Source organism: Melanostigma gelatinosum, assembly GCF_949748355.1.
Source record: "Melanostigma gelatinosum genome assembly, chromosome: 17".
Classification (NCBI taxonomy): Eukaryota; Metazoa; Chordata; class Actinopteri; order Perciformes; family Zoarcidae; genus Melanostigma; species Melanostigma gelatinosum.
Window position 1 is genome coordinate 6857656 of NC_136650.1, and position 18497 is coordinate 6876152.

At 46.0% G+C, this 18497-nt stretch overlaps 1 protein-coding gene across 1 annotated transcript in view; it reads left to right on the forward strand.

Annotated features, from left to right (window-relative positions):
• epha10 (EPH receptor A10) overlaps window positions 1-18497 on the forward strand; it is a gene marked incomplete at both ends in the record, with an annotated part of 154667 nt that overhangs the window by 20190 nt on the left and 115980 nt on the right. Inside the window, 2 exons of the mRNA XM_079288669.1 lie at window positions 9861-9925; window positions 11962-12634. Coding sequence (XP_079144795.1) covers window positions 9861-9925; window positions 11962-12634 — 738 coding nt within the window. The remainder of the gene's footprint in view (window positions 1-9860; window positions 9926-11961; window positions 12635-18497) is intronic.

An 18497-nucleotide genomic window follows, 5' to 3' on the forward strand; every position in this document is an offset into this window, starting at 1 on the left:
GGGGGAAATAGAAAGAGAGGAGGGCAGAAAGAATGGGAAAAAGTGATTGGACAATGGAGGGAATTGGAGAACAGATGCAAGGCTTAACAATAAGGATAGCCTGCTTGGCAGGGGCAGGTAAAATGCCACGTCGGGGCTAGTGAAGTGCCATATTGGGCAAGCGTTCGAAAAGAGTCAAATGCATTGTTTTGTTTGTTTTCGGCAGCTGATGAGTGAAGTAACTAATGAGCAAGCCGTTTCGCTTCCTTTCTCTCCGTTGAGAGCTGCACGTGCCCAGTACTGACCAGGCACGTGCGAAAAAATGGCCAACATTTCAATTCTCCTGGAATTTGATAACCGCTAACAGATAAAGCAATTTGTTTCGGGAAGGGTAGATTTCAAAAAGCATTGCACGTTGAACCCCGGATAGAGGGTTGTGCACTTCTAGTAAGTGTTGTATAGACGGGAGAGGACAAAACGGACGAGCGGGGTTTTAAAGGATGAACCTGGCAAGAGAAGACGACAAACCAATTTTTTATTTTTTTTTTTACTTTTCTTTGTCACACACACTGCTTCCCTCTCTGTTTTGACACCAAATTCTGAAGGCCCCGGCAGGCTCTATTCAACATAGCGGCCTGAATGAGTGTCTAGTTAAATAATGCAGCCTGTCGGTAGCCTGGCAGGATGGACTGAGAAGATGGAGGAAGCAGTGGCTCAGTGCAACGATACGGACTTGTATTATTTAGCAGTTCTGTGAAAGGCTCGCAAGTGAGACATTCCCAGAATTAAGACCAGGGCTCAGTGCGTACGTGTGGATTTAAAGACACAGGCGGGCAGCGCACACACACACACACGTACATATGCTGTACATCCAATAAATGCTGGCATTCCAAGATTTGAGCTCGATCATGCATGACATATGCAGGTGCACTTATATTTTGCACGCACAAATTCAGCCTATATTAACCCGAGGAAGCGCATGTTTGTGTGCGGACACAAATGCCACTTTGGCTTTTCACGCTCTGCGTTTTAATGCCATTTGAAACGGTGTTCCGCACCGAAAAAGGTTAACGTTGGAACTCGTCACTGCGACGAGGGGAATATAATTATCTGTTTGTCTGCGAGTGTCATTAAAAGATGGAGAAGTTTGCTTCTCGCTACTAAATCTGTATTCAGTGACATTTACAGTCTAGTTTTTTCCAGAGCTTTTTTCGCTTCTTTTTTGATTTATGGGCAAAGAAGCGTGATCTTTTTAATTTGGCACGGGCCGGAATAAAGCAACATTCTTTATTTGTTGTGCAAAAAAAACGCTTTGTGCATTCAGGCTGTACCGATGCAGCCGTCCACGTGTTTGCACACGCAAACCCCTCTTGGGTTTCCATCCTCTACTCGTTCCCAACCCTCAGACATGCCTGTAACAATCTGTAAGATGCAGCTTCTACGTGCACTTCTCCTCCAACATGGGAAGCCATGAACTCTGCGGGGGCCTCTATTATACAAGCGCATTTAAGGCTGGCTCGCTGAGCACCACACATCTTGCCCTAACGTCCTTAAATAGGGCAAAGCATAGCATGACACATGGATATGCGGTTGCATGAGAGCCGGAGGAAATCAAAGGTATGCTTGTTACGCAATAAACACACACAAACTGGAAGTGGTTACTTCTTTTAAAAGTTCCTGTGCTAAATGGGTGTTATATGGGAACAATGAGTAGCAGTAGTTCAGCATCCTTTGTTTTATTTACGAAGTTTAATTTGAAGGCTTTTATTTTCCAAAAGCCTCTTTTTATTGGCCTTGTCGTACAGTGGAATGAAAATGAAAGAAGTCTCTAAGATGCTTTTGATTAAATATTTTGAATTGTTTACTTCAAGGCAGCAAGGTTGCACTTTTTGACAAGTTATTGATATTTACATTCTCTCTAGAAAGACTGGCACAAAGGGTTAAAATTCCCCTTCGGAGACCATCTGGGGTTCTTCTTCACCGTGCAAAGCCTTTAAACTGAACATATACTGCAGCGGTGTCTCTTAAAAATGAATTTGAGTGCTGCAGGCGGGTTGTTTCATGCTGTGGGATGTCGTCTTGGAACAGGCTTTCAGTGAATGAAGCCCCTATGGAGCTCCATGTCGCTGCCTCTATGCATCTACTGATGCCGCACAAATTGTTCTTTTTAGAAATAGACTTGTGTTAAACGCCTTAAATGATAAAGCAGCAAAGATATTAACTGTCAGTTCCTCTTGGTTATTTAAAGGAACAGTGCGTAAGATTACGTGGCATCTAGCGGTGTATTGATAGGAAACTTATTTTAACTGTATAGAGTCTGATAGTCCTGGTTCTGGTCCTCCTGTGCCTCCCTTCCCTCCAAAGGGCCCAGCAGATATTTCTCCACGCTAACCCAAAATGATTATTGGAATGGTCCCCAAACGGTCACCATCTGTAGATATGTAAGTTTTAACGATACAGCATCATTTTATAATTCATAGCAGATGTATTCATTGCGGCACTCAGCCCTGCTGACTCCTGTGGCTCTATTGGCAGCGAGGCCATGAACCCAAAAAGCAGAGAAGCTGAGTCATTCCAGCGTGGTGGAGACGCCTTATCTATTACTTAAGTCTCTCTTTCGTCATCCCGCTGTTGTCCATCTCCTCAGTTTTTATTACTATACCAGCGAGTCTCTTTCACCGACATGTTTCGTCTCCGCTTGATTTCTGCCCGGGAAAGATTCCAGCGTTTTATTTCGAGCACTTTTTTTTTTTTTTGGCTTTTAGTGCCGTGACTGTTCCTTCTCTTACCACTCTGTCCGTCCTTTAACTGGTTCTGCTTGCATGGTCCACTTGTTCCTTCAAACGGCTTGTCTATTTTCTAAGAACCAGGTTAAAGTGGCTCTCCAGCCTGAGCCAACAGTCACGGAGGAGAGGGTTGTTCTTTTTTTTTTTTAGGTGGGGGGGTGGGGGGGGGGTTTGCGTCCTAAATGTAAGCTGACAAACTCTTTTGATAAGTGCAGTTGCGTCAGAGTTAAATCTGACATTAATGCATCGCCCCATCTCTTTCCAAATCTGCCTTTTCATTTACTCTGAGTATTTGCTGCGTATGTACAGAAGTTTGACTTTCAGCCTGCTTTCCAGTGAAGCACTGTTCTCAGGCCTGTGCCGAGGAGCCCCTCTGTGGTAACAATAAGACCTGACAGCGCTCCCACTGCTCTCACTTTATCAATCCAGACAACCAATTACAATCTCTTACAAGACCCTACAAATGAAAATAAGTTCCATTGGCCTCTGGTCTCTTTATCTCTTTCTCTGTCTGTCGTTATTTTTGTTTGTTCTGTCTTCTGTCAGCCCCCAATTTTTCTATCATTCCACCTTCATCTTCCCGTGTCTGTCTGGGAAACAGAAACATCTCCGCCGTGGAGCTTGTGAACAACATATTGTAATAAAAACGCCCCGCAGGTGTGTGTTCATCCAGCAGCAACACAACCTGTCGTTCTCTTTTCTTTGTCTGTCCTTATTTTTGCTTTTTCCTCCCCCATTTTTTATTTTTTTTTCTTCCTTAAACGGACACTTGCTTTGGCGGCCCCTCTGACTCAATGACTCTTTTCTTTCGTTCCCTGGAGCGCACACAAACATGCATACACACACTCGCTTTATTCGTCCTGGAAGCCATTCGTCTCAACAGGTGGTCATTCAGATTCAAGACCGACGCTGCGGGAGAGGTAGAGGGAAGAGAGGGGGGGAGATAAAAGGCGATACAGTGATTAGGAAGAGCAATGACGTGCTGGGGACGTGGACGTTATGTACCATGTGATGTGCTCTACCTTGCCTCGAGGGTTGAATTCATGATGGTTGTCGCGTCGTCAAGGTAGTACAGTAAGAGCACCTGCTGCTTTTGCCTCCATGCAGAGTCAGCCTTGATGTACCTTGTTCCTTCACGCTGCTGCTGTTGAAACATTCAGCCCAGTAAGATAGTCACAGAAAATCTTCTTTTTGCAAATAGAACATAAAACACCTGTTGTCACAGACTGGCTTCTACTGCAAGCATTGTTGTCAGGCTTTTATCATATCATGTAAAGATGTGAGAGGATAATATCCTCAGCTCAAACTATACACCTTACACACAACGCTGAAAACCCCAGCCCAATATTATAGTGCATTCCCTTTGGTTCTGGGAACGTATGATGCGCATTCATTTTTTACCACTTCCTCAAATTGAATAGACTCGATTAATGACTCCTGAAATCAACAAGTGAATCCATTAACTGAATGATCATGAGTTGCCGTCCCAGCGTCTACGCTGACGGCTCACTTCAGCGTAGAGTATAGATGAGGGACACCACAAGAGCATTTAACCGGCAACCCCATTGTCTTGCCTCATGTAAGTAATTGCATGGCGGGCTTTAGAGAGCTGACAGCCCAGTGTCTCTACAGTATGTCACGCTGCCCAAGTTGAAAGTTTAATTCAATTCAATTCAATTTATTTTTGTATAGCCCAAAATCACAAATTACAAATTTGCCTCAGAGGGCGTTACAATATGTACACATTTGACATCCTCTTGTCCCGGACTCTTAATGACTCTGTTAAAAGGAGAGCCCAGTTTGAAGTTAATGTGCTCTGCTGGTGGAACTGCTATTATGGTATTACTGGCTGGCCTCTCTTTCTCTGTGTGTGTGTTTGTGTCCGTTTATGCCCGGCCTTTATCTTTTATGTGCCTGTTTGTGTTTTTATGTGACACTTCATATCCCCATCCATTTATCCTTCTTTTTTTTTTAATCTGTCCTACAGAAGCATTACTGTATTGCTTCTGTCTAACTATACATCATCTTCCCTCCCACGTCCGTGGGCAGCGGGGTGGTGCAGCAAACGGGAAGATCGTTTTTCATATGAAGTGCTTGCGATTCGGGCCCCTCCAACTCGCGTGTTCCCGCCCTGCTCTGGTGTCCTCGAGCAGGACTGTGAGCCTCGAGGGTGCTCTGGCTTCCATATTTCATGCAGTGGGGGAATGAAGAACCAGTCTCCCTCCTTGGGGATCAGAACACTATGCCCAAATATCTCTGCTACAGGTGGACATACCTGTGTTTTACATTTGCTCAACCCTTCTTTCTTCACTTTTGGATAGTTACCTAGATGTCCTTTCATCGTCGTCGTCTCCAATTACTGAGGCATCCTAGTCAAGTCTTGAGTCTTTCATTGAGAGAACTCTGAGGCAACGTCTGTTGACACAGATCCAAGTCAAATCTCAAATCTGTCAAGAAGTCTTTCAAGTCAAGGCTCAGGTCCTTGAGGGCAAATCCAGGCAAAGTCGGAAGCTGTGTGAATAGTGGTTTACACACACTGCAGGTGCAATCAAGTCCCTTTAATGCAAAGGATATTCTAGCTTATATGGCTCTGTAAAGGCTGCCTGTAACTGTCTCTCTTATTTGATACTTTAATGTTTTAACTTTCATGTCTTGTTTTAATTGTAAAGCCAAGTCTCCATTCTCAAATTTTTTCTGATCGGAGTCCAAAGTCTCAGACTTTCATCCCTGTTATGTCTTATACTTCCTTTCTCACTCAGTGATTCTTATCTCCAGGCTGCTTGAAGTCTCAGTTCCTCCTCCGCCCTCCTGTTGTATGAGACGGATAATGGCCGGACAACGGTTGTCCTAGTGGAGCCTCAGTGGCCTGGGTTTATCCCCGTCTCGGTGCTCTGTCTTCGGGCAGGTTGAGCCTCCTGAGCCCCTGTGGTCTGCCTTGACGTCGGATGGCTGATGAGTAACCCCCGCAGGTCTCTGAGGACAGCCAGTGCCTGAGCTAATCCTGCCTGGAGGCTAAAGAACCAACCCGAAGACGAATTAGGAAACAAACCGGTCTCACTGGGAGGGGATTTCAGTCGTCTGGGTTCGCAGCGATATACTTGTGTGCGACATTGTGTATCAGTGAGCCGTGTTCCAGCAGAGACGGATGCCGTTGCCCGTGACAGAATGTCGTACACTAAGTGTGCCTTTACTGTCGGTTCAGGAGTGACTCATTTAGTTCTAGCAGTCGGAATGAAATGTCTTCATGCTGCTGTCCACCACTATACTTGACCCGGGTCAAGCAGTCGCTTCCTTCAGTGTCCTCCTTTTTGTCTCCGTGCCTCACCCTTGTGTATCAAGCAAGGCTGAACATAGCACGAACCAGAGAACGATGAGACAGTGGGTGAGACGAGGGAGGGAGGGAGGGACGCTCACACTTTTAGATATACTTTAGATGAGACCCATCAATGCAAAACGAAGATAATACTCCACCTCCTGCGCCCTCACACACATTAAGGCAGTCAGACACACGCACACCACCAACACACTCGATATTAAAACAGACATTTTCAAGTCGAAGACTTACTTTTCCCATAATGCACTCTGCAGCCTGAAAACCTTCATAAAGGAGTCGTTTCTAAGAGAAAAACAGATGTTTTCCACTCTTAAGAAAAATAAGTTTATTTCGGTGTTGCTCTTATGCCATCTTTAGGATGCTTGTTCTCCCAGCAGAGACTATGAGAGTTTGCCAAAGTGAAAGGTTTGAATTTTAAGACATCAAGATAGCCTTTTCTCAGTTACTGGGACAGTTTCTGTGCTTTCTAGTGGTGATTGAGCCAGTTATTTTTTTCCAGTTTTTTTTATATAGTCTACTCTTTTCAGCATGCTCTTTGATATTTTTTTATCCTCTCCCATGTGTTCTCATTTTTACGTCAAAGCCATCGCGTTGCCTTGTTCAGCTGCCCTGCGCTTCACACTGTGATTCTCTCGGTTCCCCTCCAGCTTCAGTCTGGACTCCTGGAGGGCACGTCAACGTTCTGCTCTTTTTCAAAATAGATTTCCAACAAAGGTTGACATAGTTTTTAGGTTTTCTTACACAGTGCATTGACTTGGTTAGGCTCAGGAAAACATTGTGGTTTGGTTTAAAAATAAGTACATTTGTGAAGTAAAATAACTTTGTTACATGACAGGCGTTTGTAGAGAAGTTCCATAACAAGACTACGGTCAAATAAGTCAATGTTGACTTGGTTTCACATGGGATTAGAACAGCGGTCTCCTTGGTGAAAGTCTTGTGCTTGTTTGACCCGTCCATCTTCACCTCCGGCACACTACGACTAGTTGACTCGTACAGACGTGCGTATCAGACGCCGAGGGCCACTGCTGCGGTAACTTGGCACGTCAGGAGTGATTGCGGGTCTAGATGTTCACTTGTTCTTTTCATATTCTCTTTACATAAGATCGCTATTTAATGTGAAAGTGGACCGTGGTCTTCTACTCATTATGCATTGTCTGTCATCTGTTATCTGTTAGTGATGAAAATCAGCCACGTCTTGTCCTAAATTGGGCTGAGGCCAAACGGACAAAGGAAATTTCCTAAAAAAACCCTGGCTCACAGATCCACATTGTCCGTATAATGATGGGCAATTATTAATGAAACAAGCTTTGAATTTGGTGTTTATAGCTCATGTGTCTATTAGTCAGAGCCATGGGCTGCAGAGAGGGAGAGCTTTTGTTTCTTTGTCACATGTTCTTTCTCTAACTCCCCCCCCTCCCCTCTCTCTCTGTGACCCTTGGTTTTCTTTTCTCTCTGTATTTCTCCCCCCCTCGTGCCCCCCAAAGGCCCATTAGTCTGTCTAACTAGGCTGTGATTACAGAACTTGTGTTCAGTGTATGATCATAGTGCCAACTTTGTCCACGGAGTCTCTCTCTGTGACTGACTGACTGCTCACTAAGGCACACTGATCCCTCTATTGCCCCGAGTATTCATTTATTTGCACTGTGTGCTCCGCTCTCGCTCTCTTTTTCTCTCTTTTTTCTCTCTTTAAAGTTGGCTCTCTGTCTTGCTTCTCTTCGCCCTCCTCCGCCTCCCACCTCAGCCTTTTCTCAGCGTCTCTCTACCACCCTTGGCCTCTCCCACTCTAATCTCCTCCAAATGCCTCTATGTTATCAGCAAACCACAGAACCATGCTTTGGGCACCCGGCAGTGTTCACCCCAAAAAATACTTAAGTTAAGTGTTTAGTAAAGGACCTCTCATGGTCCAGCGAGGCTTCCTTACACTCGTGTGTCTCACGCCCGAAAACAAAGAACAAAAAAAAGACCCTCTTCCCTCTCATTGGCCACTAAATGATTTAGCCAAATAACACATCCAAGAAAATAGTTTTCTCAGTTTATTTTTGCTGAAAGTAGAACGTGGCTTTGTTTGAAAAGTTCATCCACTGTATCGACAGGTTTGTTTTTTTCGACACTCTCTTCTCTGTGCAAGTGTAACGCATCAAAAATCTTCCCTCCCGTTTGGGTGCATCATCACATCTTTGTGTCAGAGTCCATAGCCTCCCTGTCAGAGCATGAGTCAATGATTATACAGGCTTTTTTTGAGTCATGAGTCATGCTGCGTAGGTTTCTTCTCCTTGCGGCCATGTGCCCTTTTATTAAAGTCGATGTGGCCAAATATTTGTAGCGGTGGGTATGAAATCAAAGTATTTTTCAAGAATGCCAGCATTGCTCAGGATTAGGAGAAATGGCTTCTTGTCAAGGAGTCTACTCTAGACTGTGTCACGCAGGTTGTTTGAAATGGCACCTCACAAGGCTCCTCGCATGGTTGAAAGTCAAAGCAGAAAACAAAAGTTAAAGTACATGAGGGAAGGTGTCACTTTTCAAGGGTCTTTGCACAGGGTGTTCATCAAAGTGTTGGGGAAAAAAGGTTTAGTCTGGTTGTCAGACTCGTACAGCCTCAAGGCTGTACATGTCACGAACACGGCGTGTGTGTGTGTGTGTGTGTGTGTGTGTGTGTGTGTGTGTGTGTGTGTGTGTGTGTGTGTGTGTGTGTGTGTGTGTGTGTGTGTGTGTGTGTGTGTGTGTGTGTGTGTGTGTGTGTGTGTGTGTGTGTGTGGGGGTGGGGGTCTTTTTAAGCAGACGATCTTAAAGCATGGGTAACTTTGATGTCAGCAAAATCCTTTAAAAACATGAGGCGGTAATGCAGCTCACCATATGTCGCTACAGATGTTGAGATTACATTTTAGATGAGGATAAATGTGCTGATGATGAAGACTTTCAGGTACGCCCACTGCATACTATACTGACTTTGAAACAACGGCCAACGCGCCGACTGCTGAACTGTGGCGTCTTGGTCGATATGCCTAGTTTGGTGTGAACAGGGTGCTTAGGTACTCTGTACTTACTGTTATCATTTGCAATGTATTTTTCAGTGGTGGATCATTCAGATCTTGTACTTAAGTAGTAGTAGTAGTACTACAACATAACTGAATGTTTTTATTATATTATGTAGAAAATTCACTTATCTATGTAATGTCACAAAATTATGAAAACAGACTTCCTCTCGCTCCCTGTCCATGGTCCTGAAAATAGACACATCTTTCTTTTTGCTCCCTGTCCATGGTCCTGAAAATAGACACGAATCTGTCTTTTTGCTCCCTGTCCATGGTCCTGAAAACAGACACAATCTGACTTTTTGCTCCTTGTCCATGGTCCTGAAAACAGACTCAAAGCTCACGCCTGCTCCCTGTCAAATTGAAAGCTAACAGAGGGTCCCGTTACTGTTTCGACTTGTTTTGCAAGGTCCGCGGTTGTGTTTTGCTTGCGGCCCCTGTTGTGTTTTTACTGCCGAAGCCAGCGGATGATGGAAAGCTCCTTGTCCAGCTTAAGTCCTCAACAGATGGTATTAATGCACTTATCAAAGGACACGTTCACCCACGCCAGATTTTGACAGGCCTGAGTTAGTCTTTAGCGTGCTTTGTTGACATGCACTCATGGCACACTGTTGACAAAGTTATTTATACTGACGAGAGAAAATATATGCAGACTGGCTCTTAAATCCTTCCAAAACTGACCTCTATGCTTCTGTTTATGTGTCCCCCCCCCCCTTTTCTTTCTTGCAGTGGTGCTGCTGAATTCTAAAGAGACTCAGGCAGAGCTTGGCTGGACGTCCTATCCCCCCAACGGAGTAAGTGTGCTTACTTGCATTTTTCACCTGCAGTCTGTATGTTTTTGTTTGTTCGTTCATGCGCTCGGCTACAGAACACAACTGCTTGCTTAACAGCTGGCCCACACCACCTCATCCCCCCTGCCTTGTTATTTTTACTTCTTCTTCTCGTCGTTCCCTTCCTTTCTCACACCTTCTCCTCTCTCCCGGTCCAGAGCTCATCATTATCATTAATCGATGGTGCTTATGCAGGCAAGGCTACTGCGGTGTCCAAACCAGTCACACAGATATTCCTCTCAGTATCGATCGCTCGTAAACAAAGAAAAGCTTAGCGCTAAGTTATGACTGTAAGACAAAGCCAGGAGCCCTTTTTTAAATTTTTCTAAAGACTCTGCCAAAGCACTTTGTCACCCACTAAGGCTGGCCTTTACGTGCACAACACACCCGAGGTGTCTATTATATAAACAGCAGTGCACACATACGCACTGTTTAGTTTATAGTTTGAGTCGGCTCGAGGTGGCAGTCGGACCACATGCAAAGCTAAGATCTAAGATTAATGGACTTGTGTGACTCGCCTACGATCCCCAATAGAACCGAGAGAGAACACACTGCATCTTGGTAGTAGTGCAGTTTATCACATTACCATCACGGATAATCTATTTTCACTGTCTGGCTTTCTTTGTGTGTGTGTGTGTGTGTGTGTCTCTCACATACACAAGCATGCACACACAGACACACAGATTATCAGTGGCTTCTGTCAAGTCAGTTATTCTGTTATTCAAAAAGTGACATGCAGTTGTAATCATAGATCTACTGAACAAATAATATATCAGATTAAAAGTTCTTCCCCCTCATTGAAAGTACATCAATCTCTGCCATGTTGGACATACTTAGGGACTGTAAGTAAATTATTTGCGTGGTGACGGGGGCTGGTGTGCTGAACTTAAAAAGCAAGGCCCCTCAGTACATTTACTCCACCCTCCATTGAATAACAGAACACCCTCTCCCGATAACTTAAGCTAATATAACAATAGTGGTTCGCTTTTTATAAATGGCTTAAAGTGTATAGAATTAAAGATGGTCAAATCCACTTTAAATCTTTGTTATGTTGATGAAACAATATTTGTCATACGGCTGCCAATTGTTAAAACGATGACAAGATTATCGTTGTGGCCAAACACACCTTTAAGACCCGTGGTGAAAAGAAAAGAGAGAAATGAAATACAATCTGAAATGAAAAGTGCTCGAACCAAAAAGAAGTAAGACTACCCTCCATTCATTCAAAAATAAACATTAAACTGTATAAATCCCTCCCCTTTCTGAGCCAGTCCCCTCTTAATTATTCATGGTCAGTCCCTTAACTGTTGTATGTATCTAGAGCTACAACTGCTCTGAATCCAAAATTCGCCAATTTCATTTTACTTTCAAACAACTTCTTTATTCAGTCACCATTTTCAGAGCAAATGGCAACATTCTTGCTGTACGTTTATTCAAAGGCAATTCATAAGGAGTGAAAGCATCAGCGTGGACGCGAACATATTATAATATAGAATATAAAGCATTCCTCTCAAATGCCATTACCTTCCGTGACAAAGGCGGTGGAGATAAAGACACGGGCTGAAAAAGCGACTACGGTCTGACCCGTAGTTTCAGACACAGCACTCCGAGGCTGATGTAATGGCCGAGGTCAGTTTCTCTGTGACGATATCGAAGAATCTGAGTGCCGATGCTTCTGCAGACACCCACTCATCAGATTATGTCATTAGACGGTTAACCTGCGCTGACTGTGTTCCTGCTTTCTCTGACTTTTGACTTCCTTTTTTATTATCTTTGTTGCCTGCTGCCCACCTCACTTCACTTTGTTTTCTGCCTTTTCACTCCCCCATATTTTTGCTGCACTCACTGTTTTTTCTCCTTGTTTAAATTATATAACCTTACCATCTTTTATGGCCGTCCGCCCGACCTCTCGTTCTCCTTTCCTCTTGGATATTTTCTCTCATCCTCTCTACACCGCCACCTTTTAATCCTCTTTTCCGCCCCTGCCTCCATCTCTTTAGTGGGAGGAAATAAGCGGCGTAGATGAGAAGTACAAGCCAATCCGGACGTACCAGGTGTGCAACGTGATGGAGCCCACGCAGCAGAACAACTGGCTGCAGACGGGCTGGGTGGCGCGGCGCGGCGGCCAGCGCATTTTCGTGGAGCTCCAGTTCACGCTGCGCGACTGCAACAGCATCCCCGGCGTGGCGGGCACGTGCAAGGAGACCTTCAACCTCCTCTACATGGAGACGGACCGGGACCTCGGCGGCGTGACCCGCGAGGACCGCTACACCAAGATTGACACCATCGCGGCGGACGAGAGCTTCACGCAGGGCGACCTGGGTGAGCGGAAGATGAAGCTGAACACAGAGGTGCGCGAGATCGGCCACCTCAACCGCAAGGGCTTCCACCTGGCCTTCCAGGACGTGGGCGCCTGCGTGGCCCTGGTGGCCGTGCGAGTGTACTACAAGCGCTGCCTCGCCACCGTCCAGAACCTGGCGGTGTTCCCCGACACGGTGGCCGAGGCGGCCTTCGCCACGCTGGTGGAGGTGCGCGGCGCCTGCGTCAACAACTCCGAGGTTGACGCCGACAGCCCTCCCAGGATGCACTGCAGCGCCGAGGGGGAGTGGCTGGTGCCCATTGGGAAGTGCAGCTGCAGCGCCGGCTACGAGGAGGGACACAGCAGCTGTGAAGGTAGGAAGTGAAAGGAGTAGATTGTGGGGATTGTGAAAAGGGGTTGTGTGAGGAAAAGGAGAACTCAAAAAACAAATAGAAATGTTTGCAAAGCAGATGTGAAGGTAGCGGAAGAAAAGGAAATCAGTTGATTTGACTACATCAAGTGCCGTTGATGTCCTTCAGTTCTTTGCCAGAATGAAAACTGTGAACAATTTCTCCGGTTTGAGACAGAAGTGAGAACAGCGAGAAGAAATATCTAGCTTTTTAAATGAACTGCTGTGGGTTTGAGCCTGGGAAGTTCAATTTTTACTTGAAACATTTGCAAAACTCTGCCAGCACAGTGTGATACATCTTCATGTTAACGGTTTTAGACTTTTGTAGAAATGAGAGGTTTTGTATGATCACTTCTTTCTCACTCCAATAAAGGACAGACAATAATTGCTTTATAAGATGGAGGTTATTGCAGTGAAGCAGAGGAGAGAGGCAGACGGGCGAGGGAAAGGAGGGGAAGCAGAAGAGACGTGGGAAATGAGAGGTGAGGTCGTTCACGTTGTGAGTGAGTAGAAGAACAGAAGGAAGACTGGAGAGGAAAGATTGAGCTGTGGAGATGGAGCAGATACTGTAAGAGTGAAGGAGACTGCATGAAGGAGTGTCGAGACAAGGAGAAAGATGCAGAGTGGACCTCCATTATTTTGAAAAGACAGACAATAGAAGTAGAGAAAAGCCTCTCTCTCACTGCCAATGACATCAATGCTGAAGGCCTTGATCCGTCCGCCATGTTACCTTGTTTCACGCGTACCACCAAAGAAGTGTTATCACACATATCGCCATGTGAGGCATGGTGTGTGTGAACCGTAAAGGCTGCAACGTCTGAACGCCTTGGTGTGTGTGTGTGTGTGTGTGAGAGGGTGAACACAGTGACTAATGTACTCTTCCTTCAGATGGCTGTGCCCCATTGAGTTTAACACCACAGTCTCTCTAACATTTGCATGTAGTCTGAATGACCCACACACACACACACACACAGAGTTGCGTGATGCATTGTCCGTGGGTGGCGGGGGGTGGCGCGCTCTGACGTAAACACAGAGGGACGCTATTGGAAAACCTTTTGTCACAAGCCATTGCTCATACAGCAGCAGTTTGACCGCTTTCGCACCCCATCTTGCAATTGTTGTGCAATGCAGCGTGGGTGTTGTGGTCACTGGACAGCAGACTTGTGGTTAACTGCTATTATTGGAAATTATTTAGGTTTACGTACACAACGAAACTTGGTTCAGCCAAAGAAAAGATTGTGGTTGGGGTTAAAATAAGTATGTTTGCGACATAACATAACTATTTGTTACGTAACTGGCGTTGGTAAAAGTCCGGAAGTTGCATCACAAAACTTTGGTAAAATACGTCAACATGACTTTGTTTCACATGGGACTCGGAACACGGTCTCCTGGGTGTAAGTCCTGTGTTTGTTTGATACATTCAACCAGCCCCCTGGATAGTTTATTCTAGTCGAATAGTGACGTGGATGGGTTTACATTAGTTAGTTGACAGCCCGCTGCGTCTCAAACACTAAAGAAGAACAAGGGAAAGAGAAAAAGTTGCCTCTTTGCTGCTCATTGTATTGAAACTGCCTCTATCCTTTTTGTAATTCCCAACAATGCGTTGTCTACAATAAAAGCTGAGCTGGGCACGATAAACATCTGACAGAACCAACAGACGCTGAGATCAGAGGAACGATCAGGAAACACTGGAGGGACGGAGGTGAGGAGAGGAACATGTGTGATTTCTAACAGTGACAGGAGAATGCAAAACGTTGATAGGAAAAGCAGGACTAAAGGGGGAAAGGAGGACGGACCGGGCTTGTTGCTAAAGGAGCGAGCAGAGAAGGATGGTAAAGTCCAGTGACGGCAACGATGAAGACAGGAAGTCCAGAGAGAGACAGTGATCTCATGCTGCATCTTTGGTGCTCGTCTTTCCCTGGGTACCGTTTAGCGAGTAGCAGGCTGGGCTCCTATAGGTGATGGCCTGTCTTGTCCCCCTAAGATCCACGCACGCACGCACTTCTCATTTGGTGCCTCATTTCTCAGTTCAGCCGTAATGGTATGAATATGCAGCCCCAACCTCGACATCTCCCACTGCACCAGAGCTATTGATCAGCCGTAATGCTCCACTAAACTGAGGAATTGCACTGGGACTGCTCATACACACATTCAGTGGGGCTCTGCGGTACACACACACACACACTTGGGTTGATTTCACCCTGTGTGTGGACAAGAAAGACATTGAGTGCAATAACAGCAGTGTGTTTTATGAACGTTGTGTCACAATCACGCTCGTGTACGCGCCTCTGGAGACGCAATAACATAACCCCGTAATGTTCAGCTAATTCCTGTGCGTGTGTGTGTGTTCGTAACTACGTCTTATTTACTCCCAGGGCTAATTGTGTAAGTTGAGTGAATGCTAATGCACTAAGCACCTCGGCGCAGGTCGATGGTATCGAGCGGCCGGTGAGTAGCTATTGATAATGGTGTAAGCAGATAGTGTCGTGCAGGAGAGGAGAGAAGAGGATTATTTCCACACGCCAGACCCAGGCAACACCGGATTACTTCAGATTACAGCATCTGTTGCTGTATTGTACCATCTCTAACCTTTTCTGCTATTTTCATGCAGATAAAGGAGTCATTGTTCGATTGCTGACTGACTGTATCTGAATACTTCATTATTGCTGGTCACTCACTGACATCTTGTTGTTGTTGCAAGGATCATAGTGTTGTGATTCCCATGGTTGTAATACATTATAAAGTTGTTCTAAAGCATTATAATGTGATCTCGATTTACTCTATGTAGTCGTCGTTTACTTTAAGTAAGGTGACGAAACATGATAAAATGAATTTCCACTTTACTTGAAGCAAACGGTTAGAGTAACTTCTCATCACATTATAATGCATTACAGACATGGATGACATTGAAAGTGTAAGTGGTTTTGGATTTAAGTCTGTGAGCAATATGAGCTTTTCAATCCTCCATAAACTACAGAAAGAAAGAAAATCATGGGGTCTAAAATGAATGAGACACTTAATCCCTGTCGCTGAGCAGACTGCGGCGGCACTCGGCCGGATTCTAATTGTGAGCGTGAAGAGGGTAAATGTGAAGGAGGCTGTTATTGAAAATCATATGCGCCCACTCAGCTTCCTCTTGTGGAAAAAGAAGAAACTATGCATTACTATCAGTGGCGGCTGGTCAATAGAGGTCCATGGGGCATGGCCCCACCATGAGCCACACAAAAAAAAAAAAAATCATAAATTATACAAATTGTCAATATTTGTGTTTTTGAACTATGGAATGTACCCAGTAATGTGTGTAAAATATGATATCTGCGCAAAATATATGCTTTTCCTGCTCGTCCTCTCCCCCTGTGTGCTCTCTGCTCGTGCTCTCTGTCTGTGTGCACGACACTCTGAGAACGCGCAGCTTGGGGGGCCTCATCGTTTTGGCCCAAAAGAGGCGGGTCTATGAAGCAGTTTAGCCAATTGCTGATTCAAGATATAAATGAGTGACATACAATTTAGCCAATCAGCGCCCTCAAATAGATTCAGCTTGGGGCCAGAACGATCAGGCCCCCCTCGCTGCGTGTCCTCATCAACCCTCCCTCACGCTTTTTTTGTCTCACAGACGCTTCCTCCTATTTTTCTCCCTTGACTTTTATTTCCTTAAACCTCCCTCTCCTCGTTTCCCTCCAACCGATTTATGCCCCTTTTATATACGACAGCCTCTCAAAGCCGCTATCACCTACCCCGCCCCCCCTCTCCAGCTCCTCTTTCATGCCCCTTCTGTCTTTTATCACACTCCTTTTTTTTGTGTGCCCCTTTTACTTTACACCAGCTCCTCTTGGTTCGGTGCCACCCCTGCCCATCTGGTCCTCCTCCCCCCCTCCCTCCTGCTCTCCATCTCTCTCTCCTCACCAGCCACGTCACCCGCTACTCTTAGTCATCTCTTTCCCCAGCATTCATTTTAAATAATTCGCATTCTCCTGGGAGACAAATGTGTTCCTTTGAGGCCGGCGTCTGACATATTTATTTAGCGGGCCAACACGGTCGAGACGGTGCGAATACACACTTGGACCAACAAACATTGGCTCACTCGCAGAAGGACCATTAAAATGTCCCTCGGTTATTGAAAATGTGAGCTGGAGGGAGGCCAAGCGTTCGCCATTCATCCTTCCCCCTGCCTTGTTCGACCTATGGGAGAATGAGGCAAGGAAAGAGGACGGCAGCAAAAGGAAAAAAAGTCCATTCTGGGTATGGAAGGAAACCAACACGTTAAGAGGAAGATGAGGGAGGAAGGGGACACCCAGTGTCGCACAAAAGAGCAGTCTGAGAATTCCAGTGGTCGCTGTTTGTCAGTTTGCTGCGCATAAGAGCCGAATGCATAAAATATGAGTTGTAAAAGCGGAGGATGATTTCAAACGCACACAATGGTGGTGTGGAGAGATGGCTGTGAGAGATGGGGAGGTGGATGAGACAGAAGAAAGAGGGGAGTGTGGGTAATGTAGATGGGGAGGTTGGGAGCGAGAAACTGAGGAAGTTGAAGGAATGCGGAAGAGTGGGGTAAAAAGTGCAAGTCACGGGGGGTTATGAGGAGTAGCAGAGAATGGAGCAGAAGGAAGCAAAACCAGTAACAGAAAAGGATGAGGGGGGGGGGGGGTTGGCCTCAGTGAGACGGTGGGATAAACCCGCAAATTACAACCGCCCGCCCCCATCCTCTCTCCGTCCCGCTCCTCGCTGCCTCCATCTCGCCACTTTCAATCTCCCACACCAGACTCATGAATTAAATACAGCCGACATGAACGCATCAAAGTTGGAAAAGGTTGGCATCCAGCTTAATCATGTCGCTAACTCATCCGACAGGACGGCCTCATTCCTCTCTGCCTCACTCGCGACCACTGAGCCGAGTCAAACATTCAGTTAAGGAGGGGAAATATCCTGAGAGACGAGCTCTGTGGGCTGAGTAAGTGACGGGCATGATGTTAGGAAGGCACAAAAAGAGATGAGACAGACTTTTCTTTCCCCTTTTTTCTCCTCTTTTGTTTATTTGACACGTTCATAATCCTTCTAGGAGCGCTACGATACTGCCACAACGAACATGTGGTTGGGGAGTTTGAATGAGTTGCTCTCATTTTAGTTGCTTTAGATTTGATCAGCAGGTAAAAACCTCAAATGTAACCTAGCATTGTGAGGAATGTGCACGCATCGCTGTCGGGAAATTGTGTTATTCAGCAGTAAACCGAAATCCTACACAGAGGGGACAATAGTGTGTGAATCAAAATGGAACAATGACGGAAGGTCATAGGAGAGGTGTTTTACCTGACTTTTGCTCCACACTAAGTGGAGCGGGCTCTACCAGGTTGACTAACATGCTTGCAGCGGCTGAGTTTCTGCGTCTGCTGGCAGAGTTCCCAGACCTCTCACAGCCCACCTTCTCCTCCTCCACGGTCAAGCATGGGGTGGAGCATCACATCTCTACCACCGGCCCACCGGTACATGCCCGGGCCCGGCGCCTAGATCCGGCAAAGCTCACCATCGCCAAGATAGTTTGAAAACATGGAGCGCCTGGGTATCATTCGCCGCTCCGACAGTCCATGGGCTTCACCCCTGCACATGGCCCCGAAGCCTGTGGGCGGGTGGCACCCGTGTGGAGATTATCGCCGGCTCAACGAGGCAACAATCCCGGACCGCTATCCGGTTCCACATATCCAAGACTTTTCGACCCACTTGTCGGAGAGCGTGGTGTTTTCGAAAGTGGACCTGGTACGAGGTTACCATGAAGTGCCCGTTCACCCACTGGATATTCCCAAGACTGCACTGATCACTCCGTTCGGCCTGTTTGA